Consider the following 17,232-nt stretch of genomic DNA (forward strand, 5'->3'; position numbering starts at 1 on the left):
AAATGTGTTGATATAAAATGTAGAAAAATATTTTCACTAGCGTCATCTGCTGTTGATTTAAACCACTAATTTCTGAATTGATGTTTATTTTAACAATATGTGTATTGTCTTTTTTTTTGGGAAATTTACATCGCGATTTACTATTTGATAAAATTTATCACAATCGATCTTAAAGTGAAATTTGATGCAGTCAAATATCAGTTAAAACAGTTTTTAGTTATTTTGTTCTCGTGAGACCGGAATCATTGGAATCACTATATTAATGTCCGTCTTAAGTTTCGGTTTCGTTAATTACGCGTTCCAATCAGAATTAGTTTCGGTTTCAACAGGGGCAACTATTATCAATTTTAGATAATATTTTCTGATATTAAATGAACGATATTTTTTCGTTTTATTTTCCTCAGAAAAACAATTATTTTTTAAAAGATATTATTTTAATTTTATTTTTAAAAACAGAGGTACTGTAATTTTTTATTTCAACGATGTTTAAGAAAGTTTAGCTCGCTTATAACAAAATCGGTTACACTGATATATCGGCTAATACGATTTTCTCTTCCAACTTCGTGAAACCTCAAGTCATGAAACGTGCCAGGATGTTTTGTTTCCGAGCATCATCCATCTTTGATTACAAACGGCATTTTCGGATTTTGCACGTATGAGTTTTGGTGATGTACAGGGCATCCATAATTAAAAGACTCTATTTTAAAGAAGCCTACGGGCGAAACCAGTCATCAGAAAATTGTGAAATTTTGTGGAGGACTTCATGAAGTGATGGGAATTCGCTTCAGAGGGGAGATTAGTTGCACATGTCGCCACCAGAGGGCGTTTCACTTTTAATACCCGTAGTAAACGTGTAAATTTATGTGATGTCACGCAGCGGCTGTTATAAAACCTAGAAACATTCGCAGAGTTCTTGTTTTTCAATGTGTTTGCTGCTCACAATGACGATGTTTTACCAAAACATCAATTCCGCAGCTACTGCTCCACGGAAACGTCTGGTAAGTCGTGACAGTCCAAGAACTTTACCTGGCTTTAAAGGAAGCATTTCACGCCACGTGCTGAACATTTCCCCTCACGCTCTTCGGTTAGTTGTGGAACATGCCATCTTGCGATTTCGCATGGTATCCGAAAATGATGGCCATCATGTGGAACATGTTTTGTTGCAGTAACAATTGTAAAAGTGTTTAACAATTGTTAAAATTGTAAACGTTTGCCTAAATGTGTTATTTCTTAATGAAATGCCCTCTGGTGGCGACATAAACAACTAATTCTTTTCCTCCCCCGAAACAAATTCCTATCACTTCATGAAGTCCTCCACAAAATTTCACAATTCTCTGATGACTGGTTTCGCCCGTAGGCTACTTTAAAATATGGTCTTTTAATTATGGACGTCCTATATTTTCACTCTCTATTCGTAAATGTAATTTCTCATAACTTTACTGAAATTTCGATTATTTTGATCAGTCCCCACTTATAAAATAATCGGTTAATATGATACCTTCGGGAGCATGAACCATTGGAATTTAACGTCTAAAAACTTGATGCCCGTGGCAAATGTATTTCGTACTGCTTAATTTGTTATGTTTTTAAAGTAGGAGCAAGGGCTGTACGAATCTATTATTGCCCGGGAGCCAGAGGCACGTAAAAATTTTGACCGGGCATACATTTTTTTTTTTGTACTATATGCCTATACGTTCGATATTTCCAATCTTCAACGGTGATATTTCGGAATGATAAGAAGCGTATTGTAGAAAAAATTCGCTCTTTTCGTTTACTACACATATCCCCCCCCCCAGTGATTACCCCCCCCCCTCCTCCTTCGTTAGAAGAGCCTGTATTCACTTTTTCGGAAAGAACACTCTAAAGAAAATACGTGTGCAGTGAAGCATCGATATAACGGATGGATCAAGAAAAAATACATTGTAAAGGGCGGGTTACCGTTTTATCAACAGTTACCGTTATCATCAGTTGCCACCAAATTTATGCTGTTGTGTCGGCATCTCTTCTGCACTGGCGTTGCTACTACCACCATAAAATACATTTCTAAGCATTTATTCGCAACCAAAAACTTCTAGTTGTTTAGTTGATTAATAAAATTCATTTTATTAATCAATTATATCAACTTATTTATTGTTATTTCGCACAATATGTTTGTGCACTACATCGAAAGTAGCTTCACGGCAACTTCATTAATACGTTTAGTGGGTAGATTGTGCAAAATACCGATGTTATTAGAAACCCTCGAAAGAATAAAAAAAAATGGTGAGGAATTTGAAAATATATTGAAGGTGATTTTAAGAGAAACATAAGATATCGTTGTAGCAGTTGCAAAATCTCTTAAACAAATATCGTTATATAGGGATTTATCGTACTAAAGGATATTGTTGTATCGCGAGGAGTTAAATTAGACTATATGCAACTCTAAACAGATATGAAAAAAAGATGAATTTATCGTTGCATGGAGTAAGTATCGTTGTAGCGAGGTTTCACTGTATTCAACTTGTGTTTCGTACTACAATGCTAGTGGGGCGAAATTCTCACCAGTTAACATGCAATAAAAAAAACTTGCATTGTCCTGATAATGTGTCAAGGGTCTTTTAAAGTGATTTGAAGCAGTTCCCCCAAATCACTTAGGTGACCTGCGAATGTGATGCGGGCCACTTAAGTGAACTGAAAATGTGCCTCGCGCAAAGAGAAGTGAAGTAAAAATGTGCAGCGACCCATTTAAGTAATCTGGTTATGTGCTGCTCAGTGCATTTTTACAAGATTAAGCTTGAGGTCACGGGCCACATTTGTCCCACGGGCCATGGGTTGGTCTAGTATGTTTTAAGTGAACCGACATTTTGACAAAGAAAATATCCATTTTTCTTGGTAAAGATTCCCCATTTTTGATTGAGGTGCATCGAATTCAAGAAACACCAGGCACAGTACACAAAGATGCTCAGGAAAGCGAAGACTGAAGGATGGCGTCAGTACTGTGAAAAGGCCACGGATGCTTTCGGCAACGTCTACGGAGTGACGGCCAAGAGAAGAGAAAACACGGCCCAGATCATCATGAGAGAAGAAGACCAGACGATGGAAGAGGCCATAGCCAGGCAACTCAGAACCCTGTACCCGACTGACGAGGCGGAGTTGGGAAGAGAAGCAGACGAGGAGGAAGAAAGGGGCCAGAACCACCAAAAGCCCCCCATTGGCCCGATGGAACCGAACATCACCCAGAAGGAAGTACAGCGGTCGCTGAGCAGGACAGGTAACAAGAAGGCTCCGGGTCCGGACGGGCTTACCGTGCCCATATTGAAGGCGATTAATGGCAAGCACCCGGAGCTGCTGACCGCTCTTTACAACAAGTGTCTGGAGCTGCGGAGATTTCCCAAGGTCTTCAAGAGGGGAAAGGTTATTCTGATCCTAAAGCAAGGAAAGCCAGTGGACGACATAAAGTCGTATCGTCCAATCACCCTGCTCCCACACGCCGGAAAGATTCTGGAAAGGATCCTAGTCCAGAGGGTGATGTACCATTTGGAGAGACACCAATACTTGCACCAGAATCAATATGGTTTTAGAATGGGAAGATCGGCGGACGAAGCACTCTGTGACGTTGTCGACAACATCAAGGAAGCCAGGACACAAGGAAAGCACGTGGCGCTGGTGTCCATCGACATCAAGGGCGCATTCGATGCACTTCGGTACACCAACTTGAGAAAGATCTTTGCCCAGATTCCCGCACCACAAGATCTAACACAGACTTTGATGCATCTCCTGAAAGACAGGAAAGTGGGCATGGAGCTGGGAGGTGAGCTCGTGGAACATGACCAAACGAGAGGTAGTCCGCAGGGCTCGTGCTCGGGCCCCCTTATGTGGAACGTCACGGTGGACGGCCTACTTAAACAGTCCTGGGAAGAGGGAGTACGAGTCCAGACCTTTGCGGACGACATACTCATAGTCATGGCCACAGAGAAATGGAAAGAGATGGAAGGAAAGGCCACCAGGACTCTGGATCAGATGGCCAATTGGCTACACAACAACGATCTGGAGCCGGCAATCGAAAAAAGTTCTTACCTGTGGTACAGTTCAAGAATCAAGAGACCCAAGATAAGGATGAAGGGAACCAGGATCCCATGGAAGAAGACGATGAAATATCTTGGGGTCACTCTGGACAAAGACCTGGACTGGATATCACACGTAAAAACCCAGGGAGCCAAGGCGAACGCTAACCTTCAAACATTGGCGAGCATGGCAGGCCCAAGATGGGGACTAACGCAGAAGCTCAGAAGGATATTGTACGACCAGGTGGCTATCAAGATAATAACATACGGAGCTGCTGCGTGGTACCAGGACCCATCAGAGAAGCTCAAGAGGCAGCTGGACAGCCTGCAGAGGTTTCCTGCACCTTCTCACAAGAGCCTACCACAAGACGTCAAAAGCAGCCATGCAGGCCATCGCAGGAGTTCCCCCACTGAGTCTTCAGACGGAGTATGTCGCCAAAGCAGCCATGGTGACAAGACTCAAGAGGAACATTAGTCTGGGGGAGGCCCAATACCAGTGGAGTGAGCTAGAGCAGAGAAGGATAGGCTGGGATATGCACCCCGCCACCGACATCCAGGAGAGCCAGATCATCACCCTGGAAGAAACGGGCCCTATCTCATACGAAGGAACCACCATATTCACAGACGGTTCTAAAACCCAGGATGGAACGGGTGCTGCCTTCGTGAGATACGAGGATGACGTAGTAACCCAGAAGTGGAAGCAGAGGATATTGACAGGGTGCACGATTTTCCAGGCGGAGCTCTTCGCTCTAAGAGAAGCGGTAAGCAGCTTGGAAAACACAACGACCCAGTCCAAAGTATACACAGACAGCCGATCCAGCCTGGAAGCCATAAGAGACCCCCTCACGAGACACGAGGACGCCAGGACCGTCCGCAGGGCTCTATTAAAAAATCCAAACATCCAATTGAACTGGGTTCGTGGCCATGTCGGAGAAAAAGGGAACGAGGAGGCGGACCGATTGGCCAAGGCAGCAACCTTGAGCCGTACGATCCTCCTGGAAAAGAAGATTCCAGCAGCGACTGCAAAAAGGATAATAAAGATTCACATCCTTGGAGAGTGGCAGAAATTCTGGGACCACCCCGCCACACATGGGAAGTTAATCCATAGGGTCCTGTCCAAAATACAGTGGAGAGAGAGATCTTGGAGCAGAGAGAAGACGATATTCTTCTCGGGCCACGGGCCGTTCCCCACTCACTTCCTCCGCTTCGGGATCTCAAACAATGACAAGTGCCTGTGTGGAGGAGTCGGAAGCCCATTGCATTACGCAACAGAGTGCGAAAAGACCTCAGATTTCCACCTGGTTAAGCCGCTCCCTCAGTTGGAGCATGAATGGTTCAAAAGGATGGAGAGAGATGGAAAAGCAATGGAAACCATCAAGGACCTGGTTAAATTCCTAGAGGCCAACCAGGAACATCTCCACACCAAGAGGGATGAGACCATCCAGACTCCACATGAAACGCAACAACTGAGGAGGAGCGAAAGACTGAGAGCAAGGGCAGAAGCCGAAGACAGCGTCGATAGGGTACTCTCCCAGGAAATAGAAGAATTGGAAGACGAAGAATACGACACAGAGGGAGAGCAATCGGAGAGAGAAGAAGCGGTCGAAATATGGGAAGACTCTGACTCTGACTTCAAATAGAATGAATTGAATGAATTCCCCTCATGCTGAAGGACCTGGCACCTGGTTGGACCAATGTGACACGAAGGGCTCACACTAGCCAACAAGCCAACGAGGGAAGACATGGGTCCAGGACCTGGCGCTTGGCCACAGAGAGGAACAGGGGGCTCGGGCTCAATAAAGCTGGAAAGGACATCAGAACAGCTCATCGGAATAAATTGTATAATAGAAATATTTAAATCTGTATATACATTTTTTTTTTTTTTTTTTTTTTAATAATGTGTTTTTATATTCAATGTTCATGTATTTTATATTTTATATGCATAATAAAGCACCCGACATCGCCCAGCCCCTCATCCGGGCAATGGCTAAAATTGACAATGGTCGATAGAGCCTGGGCGGTGCACGGAATGAAATGAAATGAAATGATTGATGTTAAAGAATGTAAACAATAAATTTTAAGCAGAAATGTGTACCGCATCCGGCTTGAATACACTTGCTGTGGGTTAGCGATAAAAATGCTTTCACATGAGGAACTAGGAAATGCCGAGGTTGGCTCTAATCTAAGGCGACTTCCGGCCTTAAAAAAACTCTTTCCTTGAGCAGCTCCAGGCAATCAATCAAATGGACACAATTTTGAAGGCCTAAAACATTATCAACAACGTAAAATACAGTAAAGCCCATCTTTTGCGGACACCGGTGGGACGAAAGAAAATTCGTTCGTAAAATAGAGTGGGGGCCGTTAATCAGGGTTTTGAAACAAATACTTTTATTTACAAGGGGAATTATTATTTGGTCGTAAAAGAAGGGTGACCGTTAAGAGAGGTTTTACTCTATATGTGTTACGGCTACATCCATATTTTTGCGGATTAGTGCATAACTGATTTGAGATTATTATTATTTTGCGGATGAACGCAAACTTTTTAATTCGAAAAAATTTTTCAAATGAATACAACTTTTTGATTTGAAAATTTCTTTCCTTGTTAATGCAAAATTTTTGATTCGAAAAATATCTTTTGCGGATGAATGCGAAATTTTCGATTTGAATTTTTTTTTTTTTTTTTGTCTTGATGAATACAAAATTTTTTGATTCATTGATTTGAAATTTTTTTGCGAGTGAATGCAAAGTTTTAGATCAGAAAAATATTTTCTGGGCGAATCGAATATTCAGAAAATGAAAATCCTGGATATTTAGAATAAATGCAAGAAGTAATTCCAGCACCCATGAAAATTCAGAATTCCAGAATTGATGAAATTTCGGAATAAATGAAAGAAATAGTTTCAGAATTGGTTAAAGCAATAATTTCGTAATTGATGAAAGCAATAATTTCGTAATTGATGAAAGCAATAATTTAGTAATTGATGAAAGCAATAATTTCGTAATTGATGAAAGCAATAATTTCGTAATTGATGAAAGCAATAATTTCGTAATTGATGAAAGCAATAATTTCGTAATTGATGAAAGCAATAATTTAGTAATTGATGAAAGCAATAATTTCGTAATTGATGAAAGCAATAATTTCGTAATTGATGAAAGCAATAATTTAGTAATTGATGAAAGCAATAATTTCGTAATTGATGAAAGCAATAATTTCGTAATTGATGAAAGCAATAATTTCGTAATTGATGAAAGCAATAATTTCGTAATTGATGAAAGCAATAATTTCGTAATTGATGAAAGCAATAATTTAGTAATTGATGAAAGCAATAATTTCGTAATTGATGAAAGCAATAATTTCGTAATTGATGAAAGCAATAATTTCGTAATTGATGAAAGCAATAATTGATAGCTCGTAATTGATGAAAGCAATAATTGATAGCTCGTAATTGATGATAATTCAGAATTCCATAAGTGATGAAAATTCAGAAAAAATGAAAGAAATATTTTCAGAATAAATGAAAGAAACAGTTTTGGAATTGACGAAAGCTCAGAATTCTAGAATTGATGAAAATTCGGAATAAATGAAAGAAATGATTTCAGAATTGATAAAAATGAAAAATTTTTGATTGGAAAAATATTTTCCCAGATGAATGCAAAATTTTTTATTTGAATTTTTTTTTTTCTCTTAAAATTCTTTTCTTGTGAATTTTTATTTTCGCGAATAAACGCCAAATTCCGATTCGGATTTGCTTTCATTATTTTAAAGAAATTTAGATTTTTTTTTATTTGCGAAATTTTACGTATCTCTAACAATGATGAAAAATTTTTCAACTTCTATTAAATTATATTTAAGACGAAAAGATGGTTAAAGGGGAGTTAGAGAAACAACAGACAGCGCCACGTTGCGGAGAAAGACCAAACCAAACAGCTTGAAGGGGAAGAAAACTTCCATCGAGTCTCATTTCGTCTCTGGAGCGTGTATACGCAAGAGGTCACTTTTATAGTAACTACTGTTGTAGTGTGTAGCGCTCGGCTGTCTTCCTATGTGAAATTTCTGGAAGTTTTTTTTCTTGCTGTTGCGGAGGTCAAGTCCGTCCAGCGGAGTAACGTCTACCACCTTTTTTGATTTGCTTCTGTTAAGGATGAGAATTTGTTAAAGAAGAGAATCAGGTTCTGTCAAAAAAAACTTCCATCAGTGACAGTGAAAAAAAAACAAACAGGTTTTTCTTCACTTTTTCCGAAACAGGTAAATTAATTTTTCATGTGTCCATCACTTTCTCTTCTCTTAAAAATTTGACCTTCTACTCAAGAGATTAACAAGAAATCCCCAAGAAAAAGAACTGTTTTGAAATGCATTTTATGATCATAATGTGGTAAATTTATTGCATAATTTGTGGGTTTTTTATTGTACCGCGAAATAAGTAACTGTAATTTGATTATGTTTTTTAGGTGAGCCCATCTACGTAAATAGTTACTGAATCATGGGAAACCAAATGGGGATTACAATCAGTGCGTACGTAGGATCGACCTTTGCAGGGGGCGTAAAATATTTCGGGGGGGGGGGGATGGCAACTCCTTCAGAAAGCTTTCAATGTCAACAGTAATTGATAAAGATAGCATATCAACGTTTTTTTCGTTTTTTTTTTAACATTAACTTTTTGTAATGTCTGGGCTACACGTTTTCGAAACCATTATTATCAGAGCATATTTTAGAAATTATTATTAGAACACATTTTACAAACTATTATTGCTAGAACACTTTTTAGCAACCATTATTGTTAGAACAAACTATTTAGAAAACATTATTGTTAGAACAAACTATTTAGAAAACATTATTGTTAGAACAAACTATTTAGAAAACATTATTTTTAGAACTTTTTATAGAAACCATTATTGTTAGAACACTTTTTGGTAATCTTTATTGTTGGAACACTTTTTAAAAACGATTATTCTTAGAACACTGTTTCAAAAACAATAACTGTTGAGCATTATTTAGAAGTAATTATTTTTAAGCACTCATTGTTTAAACCATTATTGTTAGAACGCTGTTTTAAAAGCGATTTTTGTTGAACGCTATTTAGAAGTCATTTTTATTAGAATACTTTTTAGAAATCATTATTGTTAGAATACTTTTTAGAAATCATCATTGTTAGAATACTGGGGTCGGAGCGGCGTGACGCTGCGAGTGTGGACCCGGCATTAAGCCGGGTTTTCCTAGGAGCAGGTTTTCTGTGCTACGTGAATCGCCCAGTGCGACACGCCGTCCACTCACCAATAAGAAAAGCAGCGTGACTGTTCTCCTACAGAGCGCAATAGGGCTCGACAGCGCTTTACGTCTGGCGTGATTGGCCGACTGCTTCTGGAGGAGTCAAATGCGTCGTGCGCCGCGCGTTTTGCCGATGTTCTCTTCACTCTTGTGTGTTTTCTTTCCCTTCCCGTTAAACCGGAGTATGCAGACGACAGATTATCTGATGCAAGGCCATCATCTACTATAATATAGCCGCCCTGATCTGATGCGCCACGCTAGGAAAACACAAACGCGTAGCGTGATTATGTAACATGTTTCTGCCGACGCGAAATAGTCCAATTCGGTTCACGATGCGCAAGAAACCTCTCCTAAGAAAACCCGGCTCAAAATGTGGTAATTTGGTATGGTGAATATAAATACCGTATTTTACAGGACAGAACATTATTTCCATTATATTTCTGGCTGTTGGAGGTCTGAATCAGCGCCTGCTAACCCCACTGCTTTCTTCTTAAGTAACACTGCTGAATCCTATATTGGTAGCAGAGCCGCCCTTTGGGACGTGCGACAGGTGTGGTCCCACTCTACGGCATGACCTAACCCAACAGGGTAAAGGACTTATATCCCTTAAAGGACAGAGTCCGGGTCTTGTCTGGTCTTCAGGAATGGTCGCGGCGGGCTCCGCAGTTTCGGTCACAATAATTTCTTCCATAAATTCTGAATTTTCATCGATTCTGGAAGTCGTCACTTTCATCTAGAAAGAAAAATAGATAGCTCTGGAATTTTCTTCAGTTTCATGTAATGATAGAAAATAATTCTGGAACTCTGCATTTTCATCTAGAAAGAAGTAATTCTGGAACTATTTCTTTTATAAATTCTGAATTTCCACCATGTCTGAAATTGATTTTTTAAAAATTCTGAATTTTCATCAATTCTGAAACTACTTCTTAAATTTATTCTGAAACTACTTCTTCCATTTATTCTGAAACTATTTCTTCCATTTATTCTGAAACTATTTCTTCCATTTATTCTGAAACTATTTCTTCCATTTATTCTGAAACTATTTCTTCCATTTATTCTGAAACTATTTCTTCCATTTATTCTGAAACTATTTCTTCCATTTATTCTGAAACCATTTCTTCCATTTATTCTGAAACTATTTCTTCCATTTATTCTGAAACCATTTCTTCCATTTATTCTGAAACTATTTCTTCCATTTATTCTGAAACTATTCCTTCCATTTATTCTGAAACTATTCCTTCCATTTATTCTGAAACTATTTCTTCCATTTATTCTGAAACTATTTCTTCCATTTATTCTGAATTTTCATCAATTCTGAAAATATTTCTTTTTATTCTGAATTTCCATGATTTTCGTTTTCTGAATTTTGGATTTCCCTTCTCACGGAAGAGGAAAATCGGGGCTAAAGGGGGGGGGGGGGGGGCCCGCTATCATTTTTGCACCGGCCCCGCGTCTGTTTAGGGTGGCCCTGATTGGCAGTACATTTGTATTATCAAATACTAACGTCTAATAAATAGACTCTAATTTGTTCCAGAGCATGCTAGGTGAGCGTGGGAGGGGGGGGGGGGCAATATCGTTCAATTTGGGGGAACATTGCGTTAAATGGCCGTGCATTGATTCATTACTCTGATAACACCAATACATACAATACACCAACCACGGATGTGGGGAAATATAAATGTCAAATATTCAACGAATGAATTTCCGATTCCAGTTGTGTGCGCGCGTGTGTGCCATTACGAAATTCTATTTGTGGGGGCGGGAAAAAAGATTGACGTTATACGCCACTGATTACTTGATGGTTAACATCCGGGGAATTCGAATGAATACACGTATATATTTGTCATCAAAAAAATGGAAACACTATTTCACTTGTAATCATCTTCCGTACTTGTTCGTAGTGTGCGCGGCGGATTTTGGCGAACCAAAAAGTAATGTGAAATTCGTTTTTTCCTTTTGATATTTATACTTAATTTACTCAATTATTTAGAGCCCGAAAGTTCAGGCAAAATTCCATCTCTGTGCCTGTTTTCAAACTTTTTTAGTTTCAGTTACTTTTCCTTTGTTCCATTAACTATAAATGCCTTTTATTAGTGCCTATTTAAGGCATTTTTAAGGCCTGTTTCGACCATTTCTAGGACCTTAACTTCAGGGTTTATTTATTATATGCATTATTTTATACATACGGGGCATGTAAAAACATAAAAAGTTAAAAGTGCATAAAAATTGAAGCAATTGATGTATTTCGATGCAATTTTGCGAAAAAGTTATTCTCTCGCGAAAGGGGATTTTTTTTCTCTTTGGGTCTGAAAAATAATTGGTTCAACTTTCGTTAATAGAAGGCACTGCACGGAAGCAAATCACCAGGCCCGTCATTTAGGCGGGGGGGGGGGGTGCCATGCCCCCCCAAGTTTTTGAAAATACACTAAAAATTGTATATATATATAAATATATATATACACATAATACATACATTGAGTACGTGTGCTTTGCCCCCCCCCCCCCAAGTTGAAATGACGGCCCTGCAAATCACTATACAGTTACACCCCCTCTTAACGAACGTTCCTCAGACTATCGATAGCTTAGGGATCGATATAAAGGGCTATATGGGGGAATCAATACATGGGGCCGACCAAAGTCTGAAATTTGGACATTGGCAGGGTGAGAAATCAACGCAGTTACCGGCGTTTTCATTTATTTCATCGCATATTATGTTTTGATTACGATGTTGACATTGATGAAGCTGTTTTTTCTGAGTCACGAGTAGCCGGCTGAATATTTACGAACGTTTCAGACTTGGAAGAGATCGAAGAAAGTTCAACGTCCGAAATTCTTTTGATTTGCTTTCGTGCAGCAACGCTCTCTACCGAAGAAAATTTGAACTAATGTTTTTTTCTCTCCCAAACGAAAAAAAAAATCCTCTCCGTGAAGATAGCATTTTCCCCCAAACCGCATTAAAGTGTACAAATTCTTTCAATTTTTATGAATTTTTAAATAATTTACAAATTTATCGAACACCCTGTATTTAATGATTTTAAAACTATTATACGGACTATTTTCTTTTTATACGGACACCCTGTGCTCGAGAATCCAATCACAAAGTTATTGCCCTGTCTCTTCTGATGCCAACTAAAAAAATTTCACATTTATGATTGCAATATTCACTGTGAGCTATAGTTTAGGACGTCAAGTTTAGATGAGTGGCAAATTCGGAGGGTGGGGGGGGGGGGGGGAGTGAGCGGTTTAATAATATAATATGGAATAAATCCGCCTCTCGTTTTTGACTTATTTTGGGGTTTTTTGAAGCTTTTTCCTAATAGCGTCATTTTCCTTGTTGCAGAGCCTCTTGCCAAATCGAAAATGAAGTGGTCATTTCAACTGATGTGTGTCATCGGACTGACTCTAGTTACCGCCAAGTTCACCCCATCGTACACGCCTTCGGTCTCAGAATCGACGAACAAGTTTGCGTTCTCCTTGCACAAGGCTCTTCCGAACAGAGGCAATCTGGTCTTCTCGCCCTGGAGCGTCGCCTTCTCCCTAGGAATGGTTTTGTTAGGTGCCGGGGGCGGAACTCTGCAGGAAATGATGAAAGTCATGTCTCTCGACAAGCTGGATCCCGAAAGCGTCCACTACGGATTCAAGCAACTTCGGGAGCACGTGCTGAGGTACAATCAAGATTACGAGATGAACATGTTCTCGACGATCCTCATCGAAGAGAGTTTCCGCGTGTCGCCCGTTTATAAACTCAAGCTGCAGAGGTACTACGACGCCCACATCCACGACGCGTCCTTCGCCGGCCTCGGCGACCTGGTCCTGGACTGGATCAACTCTTGGACCTCTCTGAAGACCGGCGGCAGGATCAGGAACATCATGTCCAATCCGCCCGATCCCGACACCGTGATGCTGATCCTGAACGCGAATTACTTCAAGGGCGTCTGGGAAGAGACCTTCGACCGCAACAAAACGAGACCGTCTCCTTTCTCGAACGAAGACGGGCAGAGCACTTACGTGGACACGATGTACGCGACGAGGAACATGTCCATATACACGGGATACGACTTGGCCGTCGATGCCGTGGACGTACCGATGAAAGGGGACATCAGCTTCATGTTCATAATGCCGGAATCCCCGAGGGACTTCGACCTGCTCCAGCGGAACCTATCGACCGAATTCCTCCGCACTCTTCTAGGAGACATGTCCGAAAACCCTGTTGAACTTGGCGTCCCCAAATTCATGGCTTCTAGCAAGTACGACCTCGCTGCACCCCTGGAGGCGATGGGCATGAAGAGCTTGTTCTCGTTCAGGGACGCCGACCTCTCGGGTATCAGCAGGAATGGTGAGATCGCGATTCAAGAAGTGATCCACAAGGCTGCTCTGGACGTCGACGAGGAAGGCGCGACGGCGACTTCGGTCACCATAATATCCATAGTGTCCAGGATAAAGGCTCTCAAGCTCCATTTCAACAGACCGTTCTTGTTCTTGATAAGAGATACGAAGAGCGGATTGATACTCTTCATGGGCCGAGTTTCGAACCTTTGAAGGGACCTGATGCATTATATGTACCAATTACCATACTGCGATGCGCATGCGCGTGTGTTTGGAACCTCAGCTCTTGACACTACAAGCTTCGAGCCACGAAGAATAGTGTTTTCACGTGGTGATAGTAGAGCTATCATTCATCTCGTAAACATAATTTGTTGAGCCTTCATGTACAGTTACAAGCATGCTTAATCAGTATTCGTGTTCACCTGCATTCAGGACCGTCTTAAAGCATGGGGGGCCCACCCAGGCAAGGTCTTGAGGGCCTCATGATAATGAGATATGAGACTGTGATTTCCGAGTGAATTGGTAGGCAGGCACCTCCAGCTACGTGAGAGACAACTATTATCACTTTGCCGTGGGGCCCCTGGTGCTTTTAGGATGGCCCTCTTTATGATATGTGGTTCGTGGTCATATGTAAAGGATTTCGGAAGCTTTAGGTGGGTTTGTATTCTTATGAATGTACTATTTATATGAAAATAAGCCATTTGTTAGAATTTGTGTGTTATATTTTTTGATTGGAGCAACTCAAACTTATTTGTCCCGCTCCCCTTTCCAGGTTATTTTTTCTCGGCACCCCCCTATCTGATGCCAATCCATGTGAGATTTCCAAATTGTACTGTAGCTTTTACGCCCAGGTGCGTTGGAACCGTGGGTGTTCGGGCACCCAAGGAAATTTGTAGAATTGGTCCGAGCACCCCCAGAGTTGATTCATAAATCAAAATTTCTTACATGAAACTCAAAATGAGAGCCCACAGGTTCAAAACCACTTCCGACACCCTCGTTTATAACCCCGAGGGCCATGCGACTTCGGGTATGAAGGGAGGAGGGGGATCGTTCAATCTGGGAACAAAATGGTGTGAGATGACACCAACCAACAGATGGAGCTGAGTCCACAGTGAGAAATTCTAGTCAAAAAATACTGAGAGATATGTTACAGTAAATATGATGAATCGGTTATTATACATAATAATATTCGTTTATTATGCAGGCTTACCAATCGTCTCGGTAAGTTGGATGAATTTGTCACTTTCACCGGCGGATATACATAATAGTCAAGCGCCGTCGGTAAATTTCATAAATACTTGAAATTTATCGACTTTATCTGTATACGGTATTATGCATAATACCCTAGTGTATTTGATGACTTTGATAAAGATGAAAAAAAATCCATATCAGCCTAGAATGCGTGGTGAATGTAGTGATATAGTCGGACCCCGATATAATGACAAAAACATTTTACGATCATTCCACGATACATGAGTGAATTATCATGCATAGTATATCATATAGCACAATTTGTTATGTTTACCAACGATGTTAAGCTTGATAATTATACACATAATCGCAATTGATAATTTTAAAAGTGGTAATTTTTTTAGTACTTATTCAATTTACCAACGACGTTTGGGTTATGCATAATCGCCGGTAAAAGTGATAAATTTAGGGAAATTTAGGGAGTCTTTCCAAAATGCTTGGGGATTATGCATGATAACCGTTTAGTATGTATTATAATCGACTCGTCAAATTTACCGTAACTGATATACGATACACATGGTTTCATCGTCATTTTAACGGAAGCCCGTGCCCCAAGTGGCAATCTCAAGCCGGGGTCCACACCCACCGCGCTACGTGATTCTGGGCTGCGCTAAATCGGTTTTACTCAAAATCGACTATTAAAATGATCCACACTTGCCTAAAACTGGTTTTTGCGTAGTTTGAAGCTGCTCAGCGCTGCGTGCCACACTCAAGCATGTGAAAACTTTTATATACATGCCACTCTAGTTTTCTTTTCTATTTTAAATCGCTCATTAAAAGCGGGGCAAGCGTCCCATATACACGGAACCGTCCGCTATTTTCGAGGAAGCTCCTGGTGTCCCGGAAAATTTTAGGTTCAATAACTAATTTTTAAAATTTCATACACCTCCAGATATATTTTTTGTTTGCTGTTGGTGGTACTCGTGTCACAGGTTCACCATTCGGCCGCTTAGAGCAGTGGTCTTCAACGTCTTTAGAACTGCGGACTGGTGAGAGTACATGTAGTTGAACGTGGGTGGACGTGTGAGTAAGCTGGTGATGGAGTCTTTCATACGGGCATCTCCTACTCAGTCTGTAACTCACCACTGCGCCACTCGGGCGCAGTCATTGATACTGTCAGTCATCCCCTCACTTGGTTGCTCATGCGAACACTCATTCGCTGTCTCTCATATTGCCGCTACCTTGGTCGCTCATCCACTCTGTTCCTCATACTGCCGTTCGCTTTGTCACTCATCCACTCTGTCCCTCATACTGCCGCTCGCTTGGTCACTCATCCACTTGGTCTCTGATACGACCACACATTAACTCATACGGCCAATTACTCATCTACTCTGTCGATTATACTGTCACTCACTCGGTCCCTCATACTCGCACTCTCTTGGTCATTCATACGGTCAATCACAGCTCCACTCGGTCGCCCTCATACTGCCGCTTGCTTGGTCACTCATCCACTCTGTCCCTCATACTGCCGTTCGCTTTGTCACTCGTCCACTCTGTCCCTCATACTGCCGCTCGCTTGGTCACTTATACGACTACAAATGAACTCATACGACCAATTACTCATCTACTCTGTCGATTATACTGTCACTCACTTGGTCACTCATACGGTTAATCACACTTCCACTCGGTCCCCCTCATACTGTCACTCACTCGGTCCCTCATACTCGCACCCACTTAATCACTCAACCACTCGGCCCCCTCATGCGGTCACTCCTACGATCACACACTAACTCGTTCGGTCATTCATTCACACACTTGGTCCAGCCCGTGACGAAGCACCGCGAACCAACCAAGCTTCCGTAAACCCGTAAAAATAACTCTGCCCGCGCCTCTCCCAATCAACGAAAATTGATCAAAACACACGGACGCAATTAAACATGCACTCGTTTATAATTTCTTTTTGTACAATAGAAATTCACAAATAATGACAAATTTTCAATTTTTTCTAAAATAACATCATAAAAATGAAGGGGGAGAAAATAGGAAACAATCGACTGTAAACACAACATTTCGTGACTCCAATGAAGAGAGAGTCACTCTTTTTTGGAAATTATAATCACAAGCGTGCTTTTTTCATGGTACGTTGTTTATACAAAAAAAACCACACATAATATAATATAACAACGTGATAATGACGTCACAGTAAACAAAATACAGGGTGTCCCACAAATTCATAAATAGTTTAAAAATTCATGCAAAACTGAAGAAATGCGGCTCGAGGAAAAATTATTCTCACGAATTGGGAGTTTTTTTTTGGTGTAGGAAAGAAAATTAGTTCGAATTTTCGTCGGTAGAGGGCACTACGCGGAAAACAAACCACCGATGCCTGGATATGAATCGTTCTTC

The 17,232-nt window shown here is 40.7% G+C and overlaps 1 protein-coding gene across 1 annotated transcript; it reads left to right on the forward strand.

Annotated features, from left to right (window-relative positions):
- The first annotated feature begins 11,181 nt into the window (after positions 1-11,181).
- On the forward strand, positions 11,182-14,345 carry LOC149080938 (intracellular coagulation inhibitor 3-like). Its single transcript, XM_089237633.1, has 2 exons — positions 11,182-11,240; positions 12,650-14,345. Exon 2 carries the CDS (start codon positions 12,670-12,672, stop codon positions 13,846-13,848), a length of 1,179 nt encoding a protein of 392 aa, XP_089093759.1. The 5' UTR covers positions 11,182-11,240; positions 12,650-12,669; the 3' UTR covers positions 13,849-14,345.
- Positions 14,346-17,232: the final 2,887 nt, after the last annotated feature.

The sequence above is a fragment of the Pholcus phalangioides genome, unplaced genomic scaffold, assembly GCF_987345545.1.
Source record: "Pholcus phalangioides strain wild (caught in Gottingen) unplaced genomic scaffold, Ppha-v1.0 ptg000010l_1, whole genome shotgun sequence".
Classification (NCBI taxonomy): domain Eukaryota; kingdom Metazoa; phylum Arthropoda; class Arachnida; order Araneae; family Pholcidae; genus Pholcus; species Pholcus phalangioides.